Genomic DNA, 22,376 nt, shown 5'->3' on the forward strand with positions numbered 1-22,376 from the left:
TGGTTCTTTTCCACTTCTTGTGGGAAGCCAAGGAGGACTATGGAGCTGACAGCTGCGACATCAAACCAAATTAAAATAAAAACCTTGGAGTTCAATGACGTCCAGCTTTCCAATCTTTCTTCATTCTTTGTACTGCTACAACAAGCAAATAACTGATGCAGTTTCTAGATGTTGTAGAGCAAATAACCACTTCCAGATGAAAGCAATAATACACGCAAAATGCCTTTTCCCCCATTATATCTAAAGTTATGCACATCACTTAGCTGTGTGGACCTACAGGTAGTTACTACCAGGAGCAGGGGCAGGTGGTCTAAGTTACTCACCAAGTAAAAATATGATGTTCAACAGAAGATCAGAATACCTGTGTCCTGCAACCACATGCATGGGATGGAGCTGTACAGGCCACTGATGAGCATGTAAACACAATCACAAGACAAAAGTGTGATGGTTTTCATCTACCCTCCGTGGAGAGGGGTAACCTGCTGCTATGAGGACACTCAGCAAGAGTCACATGTATAGTAGAGGTGAAGCAGACACTTGAACATCTGTCCGCTTCATGGGAAGGCTTTTCATCTCAGAATACACGTATTAATAAACAACAGTTGGAGAAAATTGTCCACGACATTCAACATGAAGGTGAGCTTTAACTGAGAGAAGGAAGGGTGGAATTGTATTTCCCTTTGCAAGGCGAAAACAGCCGTTGAGCGCGGCCTCTTCTAAAATCTGATATTTAAAAAAGAATTGTAAGAAATCAAATTGTTCAATTTGGGACGAAGAGTGGCTGAAGTTACTGGAAAGCTCATGCCTCTGAGTCTGCAAAACCGCGGGCCAGGAGAGCAAAACTTTTCCAACACCCAATTTTAATACTGTGCTAACGCCATTGACTCTGTTAAAACCCTGGAGTTAAATAGGATCCCCTCCCCACTGCACCCCCGCCCTTTCTCTCTTAGGTTCGTGTTTGGGGGACAAGGGGGCTGGAGCTTGGCCCCAACCTCGGAATTGCTGCCAAGGGCTTGTAATACAATCTCTCCCCATTTGTAGGGTAAATCAGTGTCAATTGGGTTTGCCGTCCACCAGAAAAAGTAAGCATTTTACTTCCGCTCGGTCTATGTGGACTGATGAAATGTAGGAAATCTGTTTCTGGCAGGGGGGAAAATCGTTTTCCCAAACAGCACCGAGAGGAGCCATCAGAGAAGTATGAAGAGGGGCAGTGCGGCTGTAGCTGCTGCCGCTGCCGCCGGGCTGCTGGGGTGCGGAGCGCGGCTGCTGCAGGACCTGCGCCGGCAGGGGGCCGGCCCCGAGACGCGGCGGGAGCCCAGCCGGGAGCCCCGGCGCCCCTGAGAGCCGCCAGCAGCCAGCTCCGGACGCGGGGTGAGCAAGGCGGGCCGGCCGGCCTCCCGCCGGCGCCGCCGCAGCCGCAGCGCGCGCTCCGCAGCCGGGTCGCTGGGGGGGGGGCCCTGCCCGCCCGTGCGCGCGGGGCGGCGGGGGAGGGGCGCGCCTGACGGTGACCTCGGGGGCGCGGCCGGGAAGGGCGAGGAGCCGCGGCCAGGCGGACGGGCTCTGGCGCTGGGTGGGTGGGCACAGCAGTGGGTGACTCGGGTTCCCTGGACGCAACCATCCCTATTGTGGAGCAGCCCAAATGACCGCGTCAACGAGAGCCGGCTGGGGCGGCTCAGCCAACCAGGGACGGAAGTGAGGATTTCTAATCAGCACATCGATTATACACGCACACTTCTGCATGCGTGCACAGGGGTCTCTGTGATGCAAGCTCAGCTTGGTCGGTTCCCGGGAAGAGGCGAGCGGAGCGAGGGGCGGTCTTCATGGATTGATGTTGGGTGTTTCACTTGAGTGGGGGAGGCGGGGATGGGAGGAAAAGGGACGACACTTGTGATTTGGGGAGATACTCCTTGTTTTCAACTGATGGGTTTCACAGAATTGAGTTCTTTTACGTGAATAACAGAAACGCTAGTCTAGGAACCAACCCCTTTGGGGAGATTTTGCATAGTAGTATTGTTCTTTTCATCCAAAGAGCGGAGCTTTGGAATCCGCAATTGTTTGGGGAGCAGAGGAGCCAACTTTGCTTTGGAGGCATTAGTTATTCCGGCAAAATTAAATTCTATCTGCCCAGTAGGGTAAATTGTCATTAACCCGGCCCAGACACCCGAAGTTTCCACGGCCTTGAATAGAGAGGGAGCAAAAGCAGGGGTTAACAGATTCTGTTTTCTGCATTCCAGTACAATTGGGGTAAGGGGTGGGGGGTGGGTTGTTCGGTACTTCCCTCCGGAAATCAAAGCCTTCGCTTCCCCACCTTCCTCGTCTTCATTCTCACACCTCCTTCACTTTCATCCACTTCTAGTTAAGAGTTTGCAAAACTTTACCGTCCCTCTTGTAAACTCCTCCCTCCCCCAAGAACCCTCTCCAACAAAGCTAAATCAGTTGTGTAGGGGAGATCTTTTGTGGGGGAAATAAGATCTGCGTGTGCACAGGAACACCCATTTGGCCTCCCAGTGTTAAAATAAAGGTGCAGACAGGTCGGATGTGCCAACCAGGCAGAGAAGTCCACCTTTCCCCCTCACCGAGCCCTGAGGTTCACCGCCGCAGGGCTGGAAACAAGCCCGTGTCGGTTATTGATTCCTGCCCCCAACCTCTTCGCGGGGTGGACACTGATTAGCTGCAGCTGGGGTCTAGTTTACCCAGCCTTTGAAATCGATCAATGAGTTCCCTCTCGAGGAATGCTCTCCCTTAACTGCGGAGGAGAGGGGGGTGGCTGTGGTGGTCTTCTCCAACATGGGCGTCCTGGTTCTGACTGCCTAAGAGAAGGTAAGGGGCAGATGTCTGAGGCATGGAGCAGGCCGCCTTTGCAATGCACACTGAAGCCTTCACACATGGCTCCCTGAATGGGCTCTGGAATGGAAAGGTAGCTTGAATTTCAGCCTGTGTGTTACTAAACTTTGGGCCGTTTCTTCACCCTACTTTTTGTGATGTGGACTGCGCTTTACTGGGATATAAAGTCATATGGCACAATTTATTTCTAGTATCTTGGTAAGAAATCTTACTTAAACTTGCAGGTGTGGTGAAATGGTGGGTCTTACATTAATCCAAGTGTGTTATATAGAATTTTAGAATTTTGATTCAAGGCTGCAAGTCTGTATTCTAGACTTTTGGAGCCTTTGGAAGGCCAAAGTTACCTTGGTTGAAAGCACATAATGAGGTTCTGGCAATTTGTTTGCCGAGTTTTGTTAAAACTGCAGTTGATGTGAAGGCTGTTTTGATATCTTTGTGGTTTTGATGTTGGGGCACAAGCCGGATGGCACTATTTCTTTTCATTTCTCCTGAGCAACAATCAAGATTTTCCACTCAGTGTTTTTGGACTAGAGAAAAGAACTGGAGAGAAGATACAAAATATCCCTTGTCAAAATGAGTAATGCTTGTGTAATCTTTCTGACCTAAGTGTTTTCAGGGTCAGTGGAGTTTTTACTACTGTTTTCCCCGTATATGAGACTATTCTGCACAACAGATGTATGTGTTCAATAGAGTGTAGAACTCTGCTAGCCCTCAATTACATTATAGCAATCTTTGCATCACAGACAACATCCAAAGCCCCAAAGTGTCCTCATGAATTAAGGTTTACTTACTCAACTTAGATGAAGTTTTGAGGTAAGTCTTTAGTCTAATTGATTAATTACTTTCAGATGGCTTTCTATTCAAATTATGTTTTAAGTTAAGCTGGTAGGGGTCCAAAAACCTGTGCTAAGTTGTTTGGAAAAATGGATTAATAGGGCTTTTAAAAACTTGAAAAAAAAATTTTTCAAGTGCCATGAAAATATAAGAATCAGTGTCTACTCTGTTATTTTTTGGGTCATGATTTGAGAAAGAATTATTATTACAGGTATACCATCATTTAGTTCAGGACAAATCATCATGGGGCTGTAAGAAGAGAAAGAGATTCCTGGAAAAAAAGTTAGCATTACTTGAAATTGGAGGCCAGGAGAGCTGAGTAGGATATTTTTAATGATTCTGTGACTAAATAACTTTGTTGCTTTGGCCAAAGTATCTTAGGTCTCCAGTCTCTTATTAAAAACCAGGAATTTGACTGTTACATCTTCTATGGTCCTTTTGAGTTTAAAGATTTTGTTATATAATTAGAAAAATTAATAATGAGTGTCATTTTGCCTTTACTCTTGGTGTGTGTGTGTGTGTGTGTGTGTGGGTGGGTGGGTGTGGACAAGTTGTGCTTCTTAGCCGAAATGTGCATCCATTTCTAAGATCTACAATGACATTTCTGATTAAATTTTGGACTTTTATTTTCTAATTAGACCCTTAGGTTACAGTTTAGCATTCATGACTTGGTTGGGAAGGTGTAGCTTTGTAGAGATACTATTGGTTAGCCAAAATGGATCACATAGGAGGAAAGAACCGGAATGATGGAACCGCACATCTAGAGTGGTCCTTGGTCATTAGTTCTTCGAATCTCAGTTGGAAGATAGCAGTTTCTCCTTCCAAATTTTGAAAAGGTGTTTGGCATGGGGTGTTTTTTGTTTGCTTAATTAAAAAAAAATAGTGCTGGGCGCCTGGGTGGCTCAGTCAGTTGGGCGTCTGACTTCGGCTCAGGTCATGATCTCACGGTCCATGAGTTTGAGCCCTGCGTCGGGCTCTGTGCTGACAGCTTGGAGCCTGGAGCCTGCTTCGGATTCTGTGTCTCCCTCTCTCTCTGACCTTCTGCCGTTCATGCTCTGCCTCTCTCTGTCTCAAAAATAAATAAACATTAAAAAAAATTTTAAAAAAATAGTGCTGTTGGCCTATAAACTGTTTCTGCAATGCTTCACACTCATAACACACAAAATTGAAAAGAGGTGAGGTCAGTGCTGTTAGATCAGAACAAAATTGGCCTTTAGGGATGGGAGCCCTTAACTGTGGGTTCATTAGCACTGTTTTAAATGGCCACAGTTAGAGTGTGTGTGTGTGTGTGTGTGTGTGGTGTGGTGTGTTGGGGTGGGGGTGTGTTGTGAGATCTTTCCTCATTTATTTTGGGAGGTATAGCATCCCCCCCATCTTAATTAATAGCTTCTGAGTCTTTAACTGGTGCCAAAAATGAACTATAATTTGTTACCAAAATTTGTTTTTAAAAATACTTGTAAACTTCTCATTTTAGAACTTAACATGTCATTCTTCACCTTGGGGTTTCATCCCTGTCAATAAGAAACCTTTGGATTTTCCATTATTTATGGCTTTATTCCATCAATACTTTGTTTTCATTTCTCCTTTTTTTTTTTTGGCTTTTCTTTGTGATTTAGTTCTATAAAATCTATTGTCTTACAGGAGTTTTATTTTGGCACATTTTTTATGAGGGTGATTTAGGCTTCACTAGTATTTATTGGATATAAAGTATATACCTCAAACTGGCACAAATATTTAATCTTCACAACTATCTTTGAGGTCTTTGTCTCCATTGTATACACTGGGGAGCTCCAGTACAAAGAGAAAAAGTCATCTAACTGGAAAAGAATAGCTATTCAGTGGCGAGGTAGTGGAACCAGTATTTGACCCCAGCACTTCTGATTCCAATTCTAATATTCTAATCCATTAATTAAGCTTCTTAGTGGATCTCACAGCAGACAGTAGTGATATAATGTTTATCATTTTATTCTTATTTTTCTTTGCTTCCACTTTATTTTCTATGCAATACATTTTTAATAACATGTCAGCAATGTCTAGAGATAGTCTGGAAACCATCTTGGTCATAATCAAAGCACACCTCTAGGTGGCGTGAAAGAATACTTTTTTTCAGAGTCAAAACTATGATGTCTTCAACTGGGATTGTGGAGCAACAGACTAAACAGTCTTTAAACATGTGAGATTTTACTTATGGAGTCATTAATTTTTTCTTCTTCCCCTGGGCTAGTTCAGTCTCATCATATTCATAATGGTTATTCCAGAATCAGTTCTACTATGGAAAGAAAGAAAAAATAATACACACACACATTCTTTGAAGAATTCTGTATTAAGTTTCTGCATGTTTTTCCCTTTAAGTTTTATTTTTCTGAATTCCAAATCCTGAGGGTTGCATTATCCATTTTTAGATAGACCCATACAGCTTGAAGAAGCCATAGCTCAGAGAGTCATGGAAGCATTTGAATCCTTACTTGTGTTTCCAAGGCGATTGGCTTTGCCTAGTACTTACCAAAGTCACTTATCAAGCTTTTAAAATATTTAGATTACATGAATTTTCATGGTAACATCTTTCAGTGCTTACATACCTGATACAAAACATTTTTCTTTCCCCAAAACCTAACTTTTTGCTTCAAGTCTAATGGACCATTAATCATTTTATTTCCCATCTTTAAAAGCTACTCCTTGGCATCTTTTTTGGTTTTTGAAAACTTTTGAATGGGTTCAAAGGATCAGAAATTATCTTTTTGTTATAATTTGTTCTTTGTGATATAATTCAACTCATCCACTTGGTTAAAGTTGAAAATATAAAAAGATTACAATCCTGCAGTGATCTTTTATCTGAGTGATATAAATTCATTTGGTTGTTACCCACACCAGTTTAATCATTTCAATTAGAAACTACTTCACGATGCAGTAATTCTTCCACAGTCCAAATTTCGATCCTAGCTGAATTCATTTCCATGTTTCCTATTCACGTCTCTGCCATATTTAAATCCTAGACTTCCGTGTACTTTCAACTAAACCACAAAGGCATGCTAGGTTTGATGGTGATTTGAAATATGAAAAATGGATCAGGAGAACATGGATTGAAATCACGATTTTTTCCCAAGGCACATAAACAGAGGAGCCTTGTCTATGACAGTGACTTTAGGTGTCTATGTATTTGATACATGTTTAATTAATTTCCATTATATGCTAATTACCCACTAAGCCATCTTTCTCCCCCCTTTTGCTTCCTGGGGAAATATAATCCTATTATTGCTTTTTTCTCCCCTTTGTATATAATTTTGATTATACCTGAAGCAGCATAACAAAAATTGCTTAGTTACTCTTCTTATTTTTACTTAATGATCATCTATAAATATTAGAAGATAGTTTGAATTACATTTCTGGCAAAATACAGGACAGACTACATGAGAAATAAATGTGCCACTGTCAAGGAAAATAAAAACTTCACTGTTTGGAAGGATTGAGGGGAAGGATTGTGTCCCTTTGGCTCATTGAAACTGTTACATGCCTTTAGGCTTACTGTAAACTATCCCTTGATGAATTCTTTGCTGAACAATGAGCTTAAGAATCTGAGGTGTCTTCTTCCTTTTACCGAGCAAAGTAGGCTTCTGATGCTTAAATGGAAGTTGCACAGCACATAATAGGATGTAGGTAAAGTTACTGAAGTACAACATCTCACTTTCAGGAAAGTAGTGGGAGAGATTGTGTCTTGAGAAGAAAGGCATTTTAGAGGTAACCCTTTTAAGATTTCAATGAGTTATTTAAATGTATCAATCATGTGCTTAAATGTATTATTACTTAAATGTTTGTTTCTGAGGCTAGCTAGCCTTTACCAATCCTAACCAGCCACAGGTAGACGTTTTGTTTTCCTGGGACTGGACCTATTTTTTTAAAAGAATGGGAGCAAAACTCTTTTAGGTTTCTGATATTTAATCACAGGGTTTGGAGAAAGCTTCAGGACATTGTATGAATAGTATGATGATTAACTGCAAAAAAAAAAAAAAAAAAGGCAATAATGATATTCTGGCTCCTGTAATGATAATTTAGAAACATAGGACAAATGTATTAAAATTATTTCACATTTGCACTGGTTCACTTTAGATAATTAGATATATAGAGATTTATAAAAAAATGTTTTCAAAGACAATTTATGGGAATTTTTTTTTTTTTGCAAAAAGTTATTCCAAAGCATAATTGCTTTGGAAATGCAATTGTCTGTGTTTTTAAATTATGCATCTATGACACTTTTTAGGTGTTTATTCACATTAGCAGTTTTTTCTAATACTATGGCAGAATGTTTGGGAAGCAGTCACGTTTTAGAATTTTCTAAACACCAGTGTTGTCTTGTTTTTCTTTCAAAAGCAGTCTTTAAAAGGCAAAAAATTAGCCTATGGTAAGAGAATTAGAGTTGGACATTAAGTAGAAAGGATTATTACGTAAAGTTTCAAAGAATAGAACCGACAACAGTGTATACAACTTATATTGGTAAATTTAAAATACTGTAAATAATGAAATATAGCTGAAAACCCCATTATATCTTATCATACTTCTTGCCAGCTGCAAATATTTTCATTTTCATTAGTCATACCATACTTGGTTATTTCATATGCACTATTTGTGTACAGAATAGAGTCCTGCATGTTGTTGAAGTGATGAGTTTATTTACTCTAGCTACTTCAATATTACTTCTATAGTCTTAGGTCCTATAAATAATGCATACAAAGTGCTACATTCAAGGCCAAGTATATATTCAAGCATCTCTTCTACAGCCCATACAGGGGACTGGGCTGCTCATAAGCCCATAAGGGACTGGGGTAATGAAATCATCTTTTATTTTATAGACCTAAGACATTTAATTACTTCTACTCTAAAAATGATCACAAGCAAAACCTAGTGTGTAAAATATATAAAGTGGGAAGATCCAAAGTAAGTTAAAAGAAAACCCTATGGTAGTATTTATTAGAATTCTGTTCAATTCTTGGGTTATAGTATGGGTTCTCGATGAATCTATTTTGTAAAAATGTATCATTCTGGCAAGAATAATGGTCTTAGAGTATGAAGACCTAGGTTCAAGCCTGACTCTGCCATGATCTTGTATATATGATCTTGGTTGAGCCACTTATCCTCTCTGGTTTTTGTTTTTCATTTTTGTTTTGCCTTTTTTTTTTTTTTTCATTAACTGTAAAATGAGAAAAGTGTGGTAGGGTCTCTTTGAAAGCACCTTCTACCCTGTCTCCCCACCAATTATCTAAACTGTGAGTTCATATTAACTTACCCAGCTGAAAGAGCCAAGTGCTATACTTAATTGTATAGGTAAAAGTTTTGAGAGAGCTGACCATGTTTACAATAAATTGTGCAAATTATGTCATTGCTTACACTCAGTTCTAAAATTTTGTGGAAATCTGTGGTTTCAAACATGAACCCAAACATTGGGAGTGTACAATTGAGATTCTAAAATTTTAATCAAGCCCTTTTCATTGCTTTTGAATAGTGGAGTTTCTTGCCTTAGATGCTGACTTTTTCTAGTATGGTGTTTCACATGAGCTTAGAGCTTAGTGTTTGATTTTTCTATTTGACCTCAGGTTGCTGCTGTTTCCTACCAAGTGATTGGTCAAAAGTGATAGGGCCAGTGCAGATAAAGCAAGTAGTGTTTTCTGGGCTTTAATAATTAAAAACCTCACCCGTCATCAAAACGTCCATCGATCTGGTTCCTCACTGTGTCATTGGCAGAAAGATTTTCACGAGACAAGTCTATATAAAAAGCAACTCCTCTTTTTTTTTTTTGTTTTCAAAACAGGTATTACAAGCAGATAAATGATGTGCACTGCTCTGAGCCCAAAGGTACGCAGTGGACCTGGCCTTTCTGATATGCATCAGTATAGCCAATGGCTGGCCAGCAGACATGAAGCGAATTTGCTACCGATGAAAGAAGATCTGGCCTTGTGGTTAACCAATCTACTAGGTAAGGTTATAAGATCTTATTTTGTGAGCCAAGGTAACAGGCTGTTTTTTCTCCCCCCCTCATGTAGTGTCCTTCACCTAAGCATGTGACAGCACCTTGGGAAGAAAGATTTCATTATTTGGATTTTGCATCTGGGAAACCTGAGGCAGGTGGAAATTTTAAATGAATTTCTCAATATCTCTCACATGAACTGTGCTGAGGAATACCAGTATCATGCATTGAAATGTGGAAATGTGTGGTCAAATCTCTGGTTTTGTCTATAGGCCGGTCTGATTTATTTTTTACTTTTCTTTCATGCAGCTGACCAATTTGACCTGTTCTTTTGACACTGCACACGGGCCACAGTCTGTGAAAATCTGACTTCTAAAACTAGATTTCTTCGTCCTACTTTTATAGCACACCTTCCAAAACTGCTGAATACCCAGACTCTAGAACAAAATTGTCTATCCTTTGTCTAAATGAGCTGGCTGGAGTCGTCCAACCTTGAACTAAAGTTTTCTTTGCATTTCATTTTTGTTTGTAAGTGCTCTTCCAAAATTTGTCTCTGAGAAAAATGCTACCTCATGCTAAGGCTGCCTTTTTTTTTTTCTGTTCTGCCAGCATATTCATAGGATAAAATTTCAACCATGTGCACAATGGAATCGTGCATTTAAAGGATCATCATGTTTTCACCAGTAGCTTTTCACAGAGAATAGAATTAAAACCTGAAGAAAGGACCTTTATAGATATATGATAGAAGAGTTGAATACAGAGTAAACATAGAAAGCATGTGGTGCTTTATCATTTGCAGAAGGGATTTCACAACATTATTTTCTTATTTAAAGGATCTGTCAAGGCACATTTTTTATCTTCATTTTCCAGCTGATGAAAATGAGGAGCTTAGTGAGAGTGCCCTGTTTATCTAAAAACGTAGCAAGGTTTTGGCAGGGTTTGGCAAGATTTTAGCACATTTTCGCAAACGTTTCCTTTTGCTCACCATGGCTCTGGAGTTGTGCAGGGCTTTTACGTTTTCTAAGCCTTTATCCTAAGGTGAGATGTCTCCTTTTTCCTCAGTGTGTACATACGACTCTATGTGGTGTAGCAGGGCTACGTGGCGGTTTTCAGCGTGCCCAGCCACAGGGTAAGGACAGGAATACCAAAGGCATTCCCAGGAAGACCCTTTATTACACTATGACACTATATCCCCTGGAAGGAAGGGGCTGTCCCCTTTTAGTAAGACATCCATACAAAGGTAGAGGCTTTATCACCATCACATACAGGGAGTCAAGTTTGTCTAGGCAGATGGATTTGCCTCTCTCTTTCTCTCTCTCTCATCCTTCAAGGGTTTACTAATGATTGTTACATTAGTACTTTCATTAACTTTGAGCTGTCCTCAGATACACAGGCTATTGCAAGTGTAGCAGCATAGAAGAGAAATTAAGAGCACAGATTTGAAGTAGACTGCCTATTGTGCTTGAACCCCAGATCGGCCACTTAACTAGCAATGTGATCTTGGGCAAGTTACTTATGCTGTCTGTTTCTCAGTTTCTTCATCTGTAAAGTGGTAATAATAGTAGTGTTATTCCACAGGGTTGCTGTGGGAGTAAATGATGAAAATACATATGCTAATTAGTACTGGGCATCTTCTAAATGCTATATGGTTTGTCATTGTTATTCCATTTATATAGTTTGGTGATAGTGTTAATTTGATTTTGTGGATAAGTTAATATATTCAACAAATATTTGAGTGTGCTACAGAATCATATATCAGTTTAGGGGCCCCTGGGTAGCTCTGTCGGTTAAGCTTCTGAGTCTTGATTTCGGCTCAGGTCATGATCTCATGGTTTTGTGAGTTTGAGCCCCACATCTGGCTCCACAATGACAGTGCAGAGCCTGCTTGGGATTCTCTGTCTCCCTCTCTATCTGCCCCTCTCCCACTCACACCATCTCTGTCCCTCTCAAAATAAAGAAAGAAATCTAAAAAAATATATATTACATATATAATATATATTAGTTTAAAAAATGAACTCTGGAATCAGAGTGCTTGAATTCAAATCTCAATTCCATGAGTTACCAGCTCTGTGATACTAGGCAAGTGTCTTAATGCAGTGTGCCTCAGTTTTCTCATCTATAAAATAAGTATAATATCAATACCAACCTCATAAGATTGTTGGAAATTTGAATGACATCACCAGCTTTAGAACAAGATCTGGCACATAGTAATCAACTAGCTAGGAAATACTAACTCTTGTAGTTAACTGTGTTTTAGACACAGCCTGCTAAGTCTGGAGGATAGAATAGTGATTAGGAATAGAGTACCGGCTCTTATAAGAGCTTGGAGTAAATTGAAAAAGAAACATTTTAAAGAAGTAAGTGAATAAATAATTCATTAACTGAGCTTGTTGTAAACACTAAAAGATACAGGTTGCGATAAGAATGTAAAAAGAAGGAAGTGTGAATGGGCAAAGCTCAGAGGGCTTGGAGGGGGGATCCTCTTTAAAAGGTCTTATATTTGGGGTGCCTGAGTGGCTCAGTTGGTTAAGCATCTGATTTCAGCTCGGGTCATGATCTCACAGTTAATGAGTTCGGGTCCCACGTCGGGCTCTGTTCTGACAGTTAAGAGCCTGGAGCCTGCTTCGGATTCTGTGTCTCCCTCTCTCTCTCTGTCCCTTCCCTGCTCTGTCTCTCTGTCTGTCTCTGTCTCAAAAATAAATAAACATGAAAAAAAATGTTTTTAAAGTTCTTGTATTTAAACTGAAAACTGAAGAATAATTAACAGCTAGCCAGAGAAAGCATGGGAGAATAACCTGAGTGGAGGGAATGGCATAGGCTGAGACAGGAAGAAATTTGGTACCTTGGAAGAACTCAATGAAGGCTGGCACAGACCAAGTGGCACAGACCAGTGGCACAGACCAAGAAGGAGAGAGGTTCATGTGACTTGTTGGGGCTAGATCGCATACTGCTTTGAAGACCGTGTTAAGGGGCTTTATAATTTTTTGTAGGGTGAAGGAAAAGTCAGGGAAAGATAATGATTAGAGTATAGCCGGTTTGTATAAGCATGTTCCAAGGTCCGGTGACTTGTCATCAAAGACATTTTATTTGCTGAATGTGATCATTTACAAAGCAGATTGATCAGGGTGAGCAGCCCAAGACATCCTCAAAGAATAGAGACTCACTGTGTGTGTAATGGAAAGATCCTTGGATTAAAAGTCAGGAGACCTGGCTCCTAACTGGGTGTCAGGAGACCTGGCTTCTGATTCTGGCTCTGCCACTCGGTAGGAAATTTGCCCAAAGTCACTCAGCTATCTGTTCTGGGCTCAGTGTCCTCAACCATAAAATGAAGGGCTTGGAGTGGATGATCTCTAATGTCCTTTCCAGTTCCAAAAGTCTAGGTTTCCAAGAAATCCATCTCTTGAGACCCAGTTTGAGATCATCAATATGCATAAACAAAGTGAAAACAATTTACATAAATGAATAATCTTTCTTTTAGAGAATAAGAATAATTTTTTTAATGCTAGTGTTTGGTAACAAACATGCAACTGATGGTTTGTGAAATTTTCTCAGAAAAGGAATCTTAATCTCAAGGTACAATAACGTACCATCTCGCATTGACTTATATTCGTAGAAGTGGAGAGATAATACTTTCAAGTGAATATTCACATGGTAACTTAGAAAGTAAACTCATAACTTGTGATTGTTTTAAAGTGGTGAAGCATTTGGAGTTAAGAAAATGCATTATGTACTAGAATGGTAATGAAGAGAGGAGAAAAAAATGTATGGCTATGTTAGAAGATACTTTTATGGGGTGCCTTGGTGGCTCAGTCGGTTGAGCATCCGACTTCAGCTCAGGTCATGATCTCACAGCTCGTGAGTTCGAGCCCCATGTCGGACTCTGTACTGAGCTCAGAGCCTGGAGCTTGCTTTGGATTCTGTGTCTCCCTCTCTCTCTGCCCTTAACCCACTTGCATTCTGTCTCTGTCTCTCTCAAAAATAAATAAACATTTAAAAAATTTAAAAAAGGAAGGTATTTTTATTACACATAATAGATACATTTAGAATTCACATATTTTGGAAATGGAGTCCTTAAATTAAATTTTAAAATTATTTATTACTGACCATTTTGTCACCTCAGATATTTGCAAATTTATATTGTGTAGTTCTCTTTCAATTCTTGTTTTTCATCTACTTGAAAGTTAGAAATGTTTTGAAAGTAGTTTCAAAGTTGATACTGTCTCCATATAAAGTTTCTGCATTTTTTGGCAATGTAGAAATTTATATACTAAATTAAACCTTTCAATTAGATGGTGCCATTGTGATGTGGACCTTACTTGTGGAGAGGCTTTCTGCTTCTTTTAAGTAATATTGATTAAAATATGACTTTTTTTTGTCTTTCAAAAGGAATATTAATGGTTGTTTAAATTCATATATTTCTGCTCCTATATATAAAATGTAAAATATAAGATATAGTTTCTTAAAGAATACTCAATATGTATTCAGATTTTTTGGTAGATAAAAATGTTTGTTAGAGAAAATAATTACTTTATTGGTTCAGAGACCAATATTCACATTCATGCCATATATGGAGTTATATAATACCATAATTTCCAGGTACTTAATAGGTACTTATTAATTGGTAACAATAATAAATAGCACTTTACATTCTTAGGCATAAAATTAAAGCAACAATAGTGAATTTTTATATGGAAATTTATATATTAGAATATTAAATGCCAGCTATCTTATGACAAATTAACTAGTTATGGTGAATAAATAGTTATGGTAGTTGGGATTTGTTTATGAGATAGCATACCAACTTGATTCATGAAAAGATCATCGTGTAATGTTTATTGACTACTCACACATTCTTGGAAATATCTACCCATCTTATTGAAAATAGTCTTTGTAGTCCAAGTATGTTTCTAGTACCTGGCACCATGGAGCGTTTTATGAGCAACATTCAGAAAAGACAGCAGAAGAACCCCAAAGACCCCTTTATTCTTCCCTATAAAACATTTCTTTGGCCATTGTGTCCTGTTACACATTAAATATACATTTCATCTTTATTTTAGGCCTTCTGTTTTGTTACTTTTTTTCATGAACTAGTTATTGCCCATTTGTTATTTAACTGTGTCCTTAGGACACATTTGAACTTCAAGTGATTATACAAATAAATCTTGGGGAAACAATTATCACTTTGAATAAACAGCATGTTATTAAATTAACAGTCCCAGATTATAGCACCCACCCCTCCTTGAAATAGATGAGGCATATTCTATGAATTTCATGATTGCTGATGGAGTACTGAATATTGCTGTTGGCTTAACTTTGAAATGAATATACTAATGTAAATGTTCTCAAGTTGTTTATTTCACTTGTGTTTCTTTAATCATTTAAAAATAATGGTCTACCTTTACCTTCAATTAGTATTTGGTTGATAACATTGTATGAACCATATGGTAATATATTTTTGAGAAAAGATTTTAGTTGTTAAGCATCCAAGAAATTGACATTGTTTTTAAAGATTGTAGATCTTTAGGATGTAAGTGTATAAGTATTTGGATATATGCAGGGACTTTGAGTAAATCATAAGATATATTACAAATTACATTATGCTGAATTGTTTCACTTAAATTTAAAAATGCATTATAGTGATTGATAGTATGGTGATTTACCCTTTGCCTGACTTTCCTACATGCACAGGAAAGAAAATCCCGTTATTATATGCTTAATATGATCAATATAGAATATCTTAAAATTTTCAGTTATTTCTAAAATTAACCATTTTCAACATTAAAAAATTAAGCACCTGTTTATTGAAGCTGCTTCTGTCAAATACAACTGCTGTATAATGAGTTTGGAACAACTTTCTTTTCTTTTTTCTTAAAACCCTTATATCAGATCCGTATCCTGCAAAGTTTTCATATTCTTGACATAGTCAATAAAAATTCCTTAGGAGAGGTGGTATCTTTTTTAAATTTATTTATTTATTTATTTTTTATTTTTTTATTTAAATTTTTTTTTTCCAACGTTTTTTATTTATTTTTGGGACAGAGAGAGACAGAGCATGAACGGGGGAGGGGCAGAGAGAGAGGGAGACACAGAATCGGAAACAGGCTCCAGGCTCCGAGCCGTCAGCCCAGAGCCTGATGCGGGGCTTGAACTCACGGACCGCGAGATCGTGACCTGGCTGAAGTCGGACGCTTAACCGACTGCGCCACCCAGGCGCCCCAGGAGAGGTGGTATCTTATGCTTGTTCAAAAGTTTAGAGAATCAAATTCATGTTCACGAGTTAACACCTTTCAGAGAAGATACTGCCTCATTTTTTTAACCCATTTTTTCCAACAGAAACAGCTTTGTATTTTCTTGATATACATGCAGGGTAGATACTGTGAATCAGAGGGGACCAGATGCTGATCTAGGGTTTCTGGATATAATGAGTCCTTTCCTATCTCCCAACCTTCAAATTTCAATCTCAAAACACTGGCTAACCCGAGTTAAGATAGCAGATGAGTTTCTTTGAGTTCTGCAATTAGTGAAATATGCTGGGAATGAGCGGTGCATTGAGCTTGGAGTAGAGTTTGGTCCTGCCTGGATCAGCTCTAGAGAAAACATACACCAGTTTTCTCTGCAATGAATCAGGCCTCACATCAGAACATGCCTAAATGACATTCTCAGCTATTCTCTGATCTACACAGTGGACTGCTATTCAGTTTTTAGCACCACTGTCTTCATCCCCAAGCTGTTTCTGTTTTTTCTTTTTGTTTGTTTGTTTTTGTTTTTGTTTTTTCCTGAAAGGCTTTTGGTGGAGTTTCTACAGAGAAAAAGACAACAAGAATTAGGGAGAATGCTTTATTATAGAAACTAGTCATTTGTGTATTCAGCAAATATTTATTTAAGTAGCCAAGCACAGTGGCTAGCTAGGAGCATTGGACTGTAGGCGTAGACATCATGGGTTAAAAATCCAGATTCACTGAGTAATTTTAAGCAAATTGCTTAATCTAATGCCTCAGTTTTATCATCTATAAAGTGAATACAATAATAGCCAAACTTCACAGTTTGGTGAGATGATTAAAAAACATGAATACCTGTAAAGTGCCTGACATATAGTTAGGTTTCAAATGTTAAATACCATTATTAGATGTTATCATATCTGCTGACTGGGAGGAAAGCTTTCTTTCTTCGCAAGGTAGAAGTTAAAAGGGATTCTTTTTCCACATGGCTCTAGTCCAAAACACCACAGGTTGATACTTAATCTTTATGGAAATTATGACAAGGCATATTTCTGGGAGGAATACACCGATGTGTAAAAGTGTGTGTGCTGATTTACTTACTTGACAAAAAATTTCAGGCAGATCTGCATTTCATATGATTGTGCCCTAACATTTTATGAGGAAGTGAATTAACTACAGTCTTTACTCAAACTCCCTGATCTTTGTCTATTGGCAAGCTGTCAGTCATGACTGAATTGGTGGTATGACGATCAAAGTCTGCAATTATGAACGCAAGAAGTAAAGATATTACTTCTAGACAAGACTGTTTTAGATTAACCTTCAAGTCAACGGTCTTTACATCCTAGTGTGGGTCAGTTGGTACTCCAAGATGATTTGATTATATCTATACATTGCCCTATCTTTTCTTTTCTTTTTCAAAGTTTATTTATTTTGAGAGAGAAAGAGTGCACACATGTGTGTACACATGAGTGGGGGAGGGACAGAGAGAGAGAGGGAGAGAGGGAATCCCAAGCAGGCTCCATGCTGAGCGCGATTTGGGACTTGAGCTCACAAGCTGTGAGATCATGACCCGAGCCAAAATCAAGAGTTGGACACTCAACTGACTGAGCCACCCAGGCAGTCACCCTATTTTTTCCTAAACATACCAATAACCTGGGAGGACAGAGCTGGGGAAGAAGTGATTCTATTCTTCTAGAATCTTACTGCATCTAGTATTTATAATCTAATATCTCAAAACAGTTACCCAATTCAGATTAAAGGAGATCTGGTTTTGCCTGGCAGAGATTTCATTTTTTATAATGTTTACTTCAGAATTGGAATTAGTATTTCATACCTTGTTCTAATGGACTTGTCATGGTTAAATTGAGCTAACTTCATATACTGATGTAAAAAAAAAACTGGTAATATTAATGTAATAAGATAATATATATCATTCCATCTAAACTTTATATTGATTTCTTATAATTATAAAGTATGTTTAAAAATATATTTTATGATTCTTTGTGTGGAAAATATATTACACATGAAGATTAAAAAAAAACTTCTCCATCTTGCATTTTTTCCTTCATCCAAGGCAGTATATTTCAACTATAAAGTATGTAACAGTGTCTGTTTTAGCAAAAAAAAAATCCACCTTTTGGAGCTATAAAATATACAGAATTGAAAGCTGACACCTAATATATTTTTCATTAGATACAGATGTTTAATGTAAACTCATTCTTTAAGTATTCAGGAAAATCAGGCTAATGAAAATTTTTCAGGTATAATGTATAAAAAGTAAAAATCATACCTTTTGTAAGTTGCTAATAACTTTTTAATGAGAGACATTTTTCTTTTTATAATTGACAAGTTCTTTTAAATTAACTGTAATCATCTTGCCACTTACCATTATGAATAGAATCTTTACATTGCCATGGAACTTCATGAAAGACGAATACCTAAAGAGCTCTTTTAAATGAAGGTAATCTTATAAGTAATTTATAAAGGGATCCTTCAACAATTTGGAGTAAAATTTACCTTCTCTACGTCAAAATGTAAATTTGGTAATTTTGAAAATATTTCTAATACTTATTTTTTCCTACTTATTTCCAGAATTACTTTCTTACTAGACAATGCAGGCCAACATGGTGACTGCATAACACAAATTTTGCTGGACCAGCCTTTTGTATCTCCAGAATATTACTTTCATTCCTGAATGAAGTTCAGCTGCATACAATTTTGAAATAATAGTAGTGTTGTGTAGGCTACCTCTGTGGTGAGTAGTTAGGGCTCCTGATGTTTTGCCACCTGCAGAAGTCATCATCCTATCTGGGGGCTAAAATGCGAAGCATCCAGTAAGGAAGAAAGAACATTTTTAAAAAGTTAATTGTCTTTCCTTCTTTACCTGCCCTTCCCCCCAAACCAAACCAAATCAAACAAACAAAAAAGAATTCCAAACAGATGTTTCTTGAAATCCAAATATATTCTATGTTGTGAGTTGAACTTTAATCCAGGACTTTATCTGTTGTTCCAGTTGGGTTATTTTTAGGTGTTCATGGAACTGAGCTGCATGCATTGCCCTTACGATAAAAGCTGCTCCTAAGAGAGTTTCAGTACAAAACTTTAAAGCACTCCTTTTTTCCTTTTTTTTTTTTTTTGGCTTTAACTTAACCACTCTTTACAAAAATAATACCCAGCATTTTCTCCAAATTTTCCAGCAGTTTATTTCTTTATTTGTTAATTTATGTGCTCACTGAACACATTATCTAGGTGCCTACTATGGTAATATCATTATAGTTCCCTCTGTAGGACCAAACAGACACACACATGCATACACACGCTATTGCCCCAAGAGGTTTGAGGAAGACAATAGGTGCTTTTGGAGCACCTGGGTGGCTCGGTTGGTTGAGCGGTTGAGCATTTGACTGGCTCAGGTCATGATCTCATGGTTCACAAGTTTCAGCCCCATGCAGGGCTCTGTGTGGACAGCTTGGAGCCTGGAGCCTGCTTCAGATTCTGTGTCTCCCTCTCTCTCTGCCCCTCCCCTGCTGTCTCTCTCTCTCTCAAAAATAAATAAGCATTTAAAAAGAGAGGTTTACAATGAGATACCACCTTACACCTGTCAGAATGGCTAACATGAACAACTCAGGCAACAACAGATGTTGGTGAGGATGCGGAGAAAGAGGATCTCTTTTGCATTGTTGGTGGCAATGCAAGCTGGTGCAGCCACTTTGGAAAACAGGATGGAGGTTCCTCAAAAAACTAAAAATAGAACTACCCTACGACCCAGCAATTGTACTCCTAGGCATTTAGCCATGGGATACAAGTGTGCTGTTTCAAAGGGACACATGCACCCCCATGTTTATAGCAGCATTATCAACAATAGCCAAAGTATGGAAAGAGCCCAAATGTCCATCGATGGATGAATGGATAAAGAAGATGTGGTGTGTGTATATATATATATATATATATATATATATATATACACACACACACACACACAATGGAGTATTACTCAGCAATCAAAAAGAATGAAATCTTGCCATTTGCAACTACGAGGATGGAACTGGAGGGTATCATGCTAAGTGAAATTAGTCAGTCAGAGAAAGACAAAAATCATATGACTTCCCTCATATGAGGACTTTAAGAGACAATACAGATGAACATAAGGGAAGGGAAACAAAAATAATATAAAAACAGGGAGGGGCACAAAACAGATGAGACTCATAAATATGAAGAACAAACTGAGGGTTGCTGCAGGGGTTGTGGAAGGGGGGATGGGCTAAATGGGTAAGGGGCACTAAGGAATCTACCCCTGAAATCATTGTTTCACTATATGCTAACTAATTTGGATGTAAATTTTAAAAAATAAAATTAAAGAAAAAAGGAAAAAAAAGAAGTTTGAGGAAGACAACTTTACACAAAGCATATTACTAGCAGTGGAAGAAGTTTGCAAAGTTACCAAAATGAGTGATGCCTTTGAGTGTGGCCATGTAGAAAAGAGAGCAGTGTACACTGGGAGAATCTCTTTGTGGATTTCTGATTAAAGGAAAGATAGAACTTGGTCAGGCAGATATAAGGTAGGAGGATATTGTAGACAGGGGCCCACCAGGAAGAAAGCCTTGGTGGTAGGGATGGGAAGGTCTTGCTAGAGAAACAGTGAAGGCAATGTGTAGACCAAGAATCAAGGAGACTATAAAGATGCTAGGTTAGAAAAGTGGATTAGAGGCATAAGGCTCATCCTCTGGATATGTTAAAGTGGATATATTTCATATTTTGAGTAGCACAGAAGATTAGGGACTATGAAATAAAGAAGAATAATGACCCAGGAAGGGTAGTGTTTAGCAACAATAATTTTAGCAATGAGTGTGATATGTATTGGAGAAGGAAGTTGAGGATACAAGGAATAACTGTTGTTTTTGTTGCTAGAGGTTTAAATATCAAATCATGAAAATTAAAAAAGAATTTTTTTTCATTTTATGTATTTTAGATAGAGACAGGGAGAGGGGCAGAGAGAGAGACAGAGAGAAAGAATCTTAAGCAGGCTCCACACTCAGCATGGAGACTGACACAGGACTCAATCCCATGACCCCGGGATCATGACCTGAGCTGAAATCAAGAGTCACATGCTCAACCCACTGAGCCACCCATGCACTCCCAAAATTTTTATTAATATTATGGTACCAGAAATAAAAGGAAGCATGGATCTATAGGAGCTGTGACTCATAAGTTATAGGAAATTAAGGCAGGAAAATAAAATATGTTGAAACTTAGAGACTTAGAGTACATGAAAAGGGCAGAGGTTAATTTGGGTTGCATATAAGAAAAAAAATAGTGGTTTATAACACTGAAAGAAAGAAGGAATCAGGAGTAACAGGTTTAGGGTATAGGGTTTCGTTTTGGGGTGATAAAATGTTCTGAAATTGTTCATGGTGATGATTGCACAAGTCTACTAAAAGCCACTGAATTATACACTTACATGGGTGAATTGTAAGGTATGTGAATTATATCACAATGAAGCCATTATAAAATAAAAGGAAAATGAAGAAACAAAATCTGTTTGGGGAGAATAGAAGAATGAAGACAAACGACCTTTAACTGGTTAACTGCCAGGGATGAACAATGGGAAATGATGGTCATAAGAGCAGTAGAAGAAGCCGAGTGGTTTTGAGGAGAGAGAAAAGCAGAGACTAAACCCAATAATCCTCAGTTCAAGGGTGGTGGTAGGAAGAGGAATGGTTAGAGGGGTAGTGTTTCTTTCAGGGTTGCATTAGTTTCACCTCATTATCTTAATCAGGAAAACAAACTCAATAGAACTTAGAGATGTGGTTTACACATTGGCCGTGCCACTACAGTTGCCAATGGTGGTTGACTTTTCAATGCACTGTGACTCTATTTCAAATTAAAGAAAAGAGAGCTTCTGGTGTTCTTGTAGTCAAAGACATAAACAAAACACAGGATGCCGGCTCTGCCTTCTTTCTGCCTTCGCCTTGTGGGCCAGAGTAATCAAATGGGCTCCTGAGGGTGAGTTGAGTGCATCTCAGAGGTCAAACTGCAATCATGGGAAAAACATTTTGAATTTCGTTGACTGGTTGGTTTTTATTCCTCTGGATTGCCAAGTGGAGGGACTCTCACATAGGATATCTCTTTGCCATTTTGAATGTGAAATAAAACTTTTATGCAGTTGAAATTATGTCATGAACATCTAAAATGTTGAGATTCTTGCCACCAGAGGAAAACATAAAATTCCAGAGAAACATTCTTTTCCCGTGTTCCCATCCCAGATATGCAACCCAGCTGGAATAGAAGTTTTGGTGATAAAAGCTGTGTGTCAGATATGTTGGCATGAATGTCATATTTGCATTGGGGAATGCTTATGCTTTTATAATTCTCCTTTTTGTTATTGCAGGGAAGGAGATTACGGCAGAAACTTTTATGGAAAAATTGGATAATGGTGCCTTGCTCTGTCAACTTGCAGAAACCATGCAGGAGAAATTCAAAGAGGGCATGGATGCTAACAAGCCTACAAAGGTAGGAGATCCCCA

At 38.5% G+C, this 22,376-nt stretch overlaps 1 protein-coding gene across 4 annotated transcripts in view; it reads left to right on the top strand.

Moving 5' to 3' along the window:
- Nucleotides 1-951: 951 nt before the first annotated feature.
- The window catches only part of GAS2 (growth arrest specific 2), a 132,159-nt gene continuing 110,734 nt past the window's right edge, over nt 952-22,376 (top strand). The window contains exons 1-3 of one of the 4 annotated variants that reach the window (XM_058688476.1): nt 952-1,082; nt 9,479-9,643; nt 22,241-22,362. In XM_058688476.1, coding sequence (XP_058544459.1) covers nt 9,496-9,643; nt 22,241-22,362 — 270 coding nt within the window. In that variant the 5' untranslated portion in view covers nt 952-1,082; nt 9,479-9,495. Of the gene's footprint in view, nt 1,083-1,280; nt 1,372-2,447; nt 2,821-3,447; nt 3,658-9,478; nt 9,644-22,240; nt 22,363-22,376 lie in introns of those variants that run through there. The other 3 variants (XM_058688475.1, XM_058688477.1, XM_058688479.1) reach the window with 3 other exon arrangements.

Source organism: Neofelis nebulosa, chromosome 10, assembly GCF_028018385.1.
Source record: "Neofelis nebulosa isolate mNeoNeb1 chromosome 10, mNeoNeb1.pri, whole genome shotgun sequence".
NCBI classification, from domain to species: domain Eukaryota; kingdom Metazoa; phylum Chordata; class Mammalia; order Carnivora; family Felidae; genus Neofelis; species Neofelis nebulosa.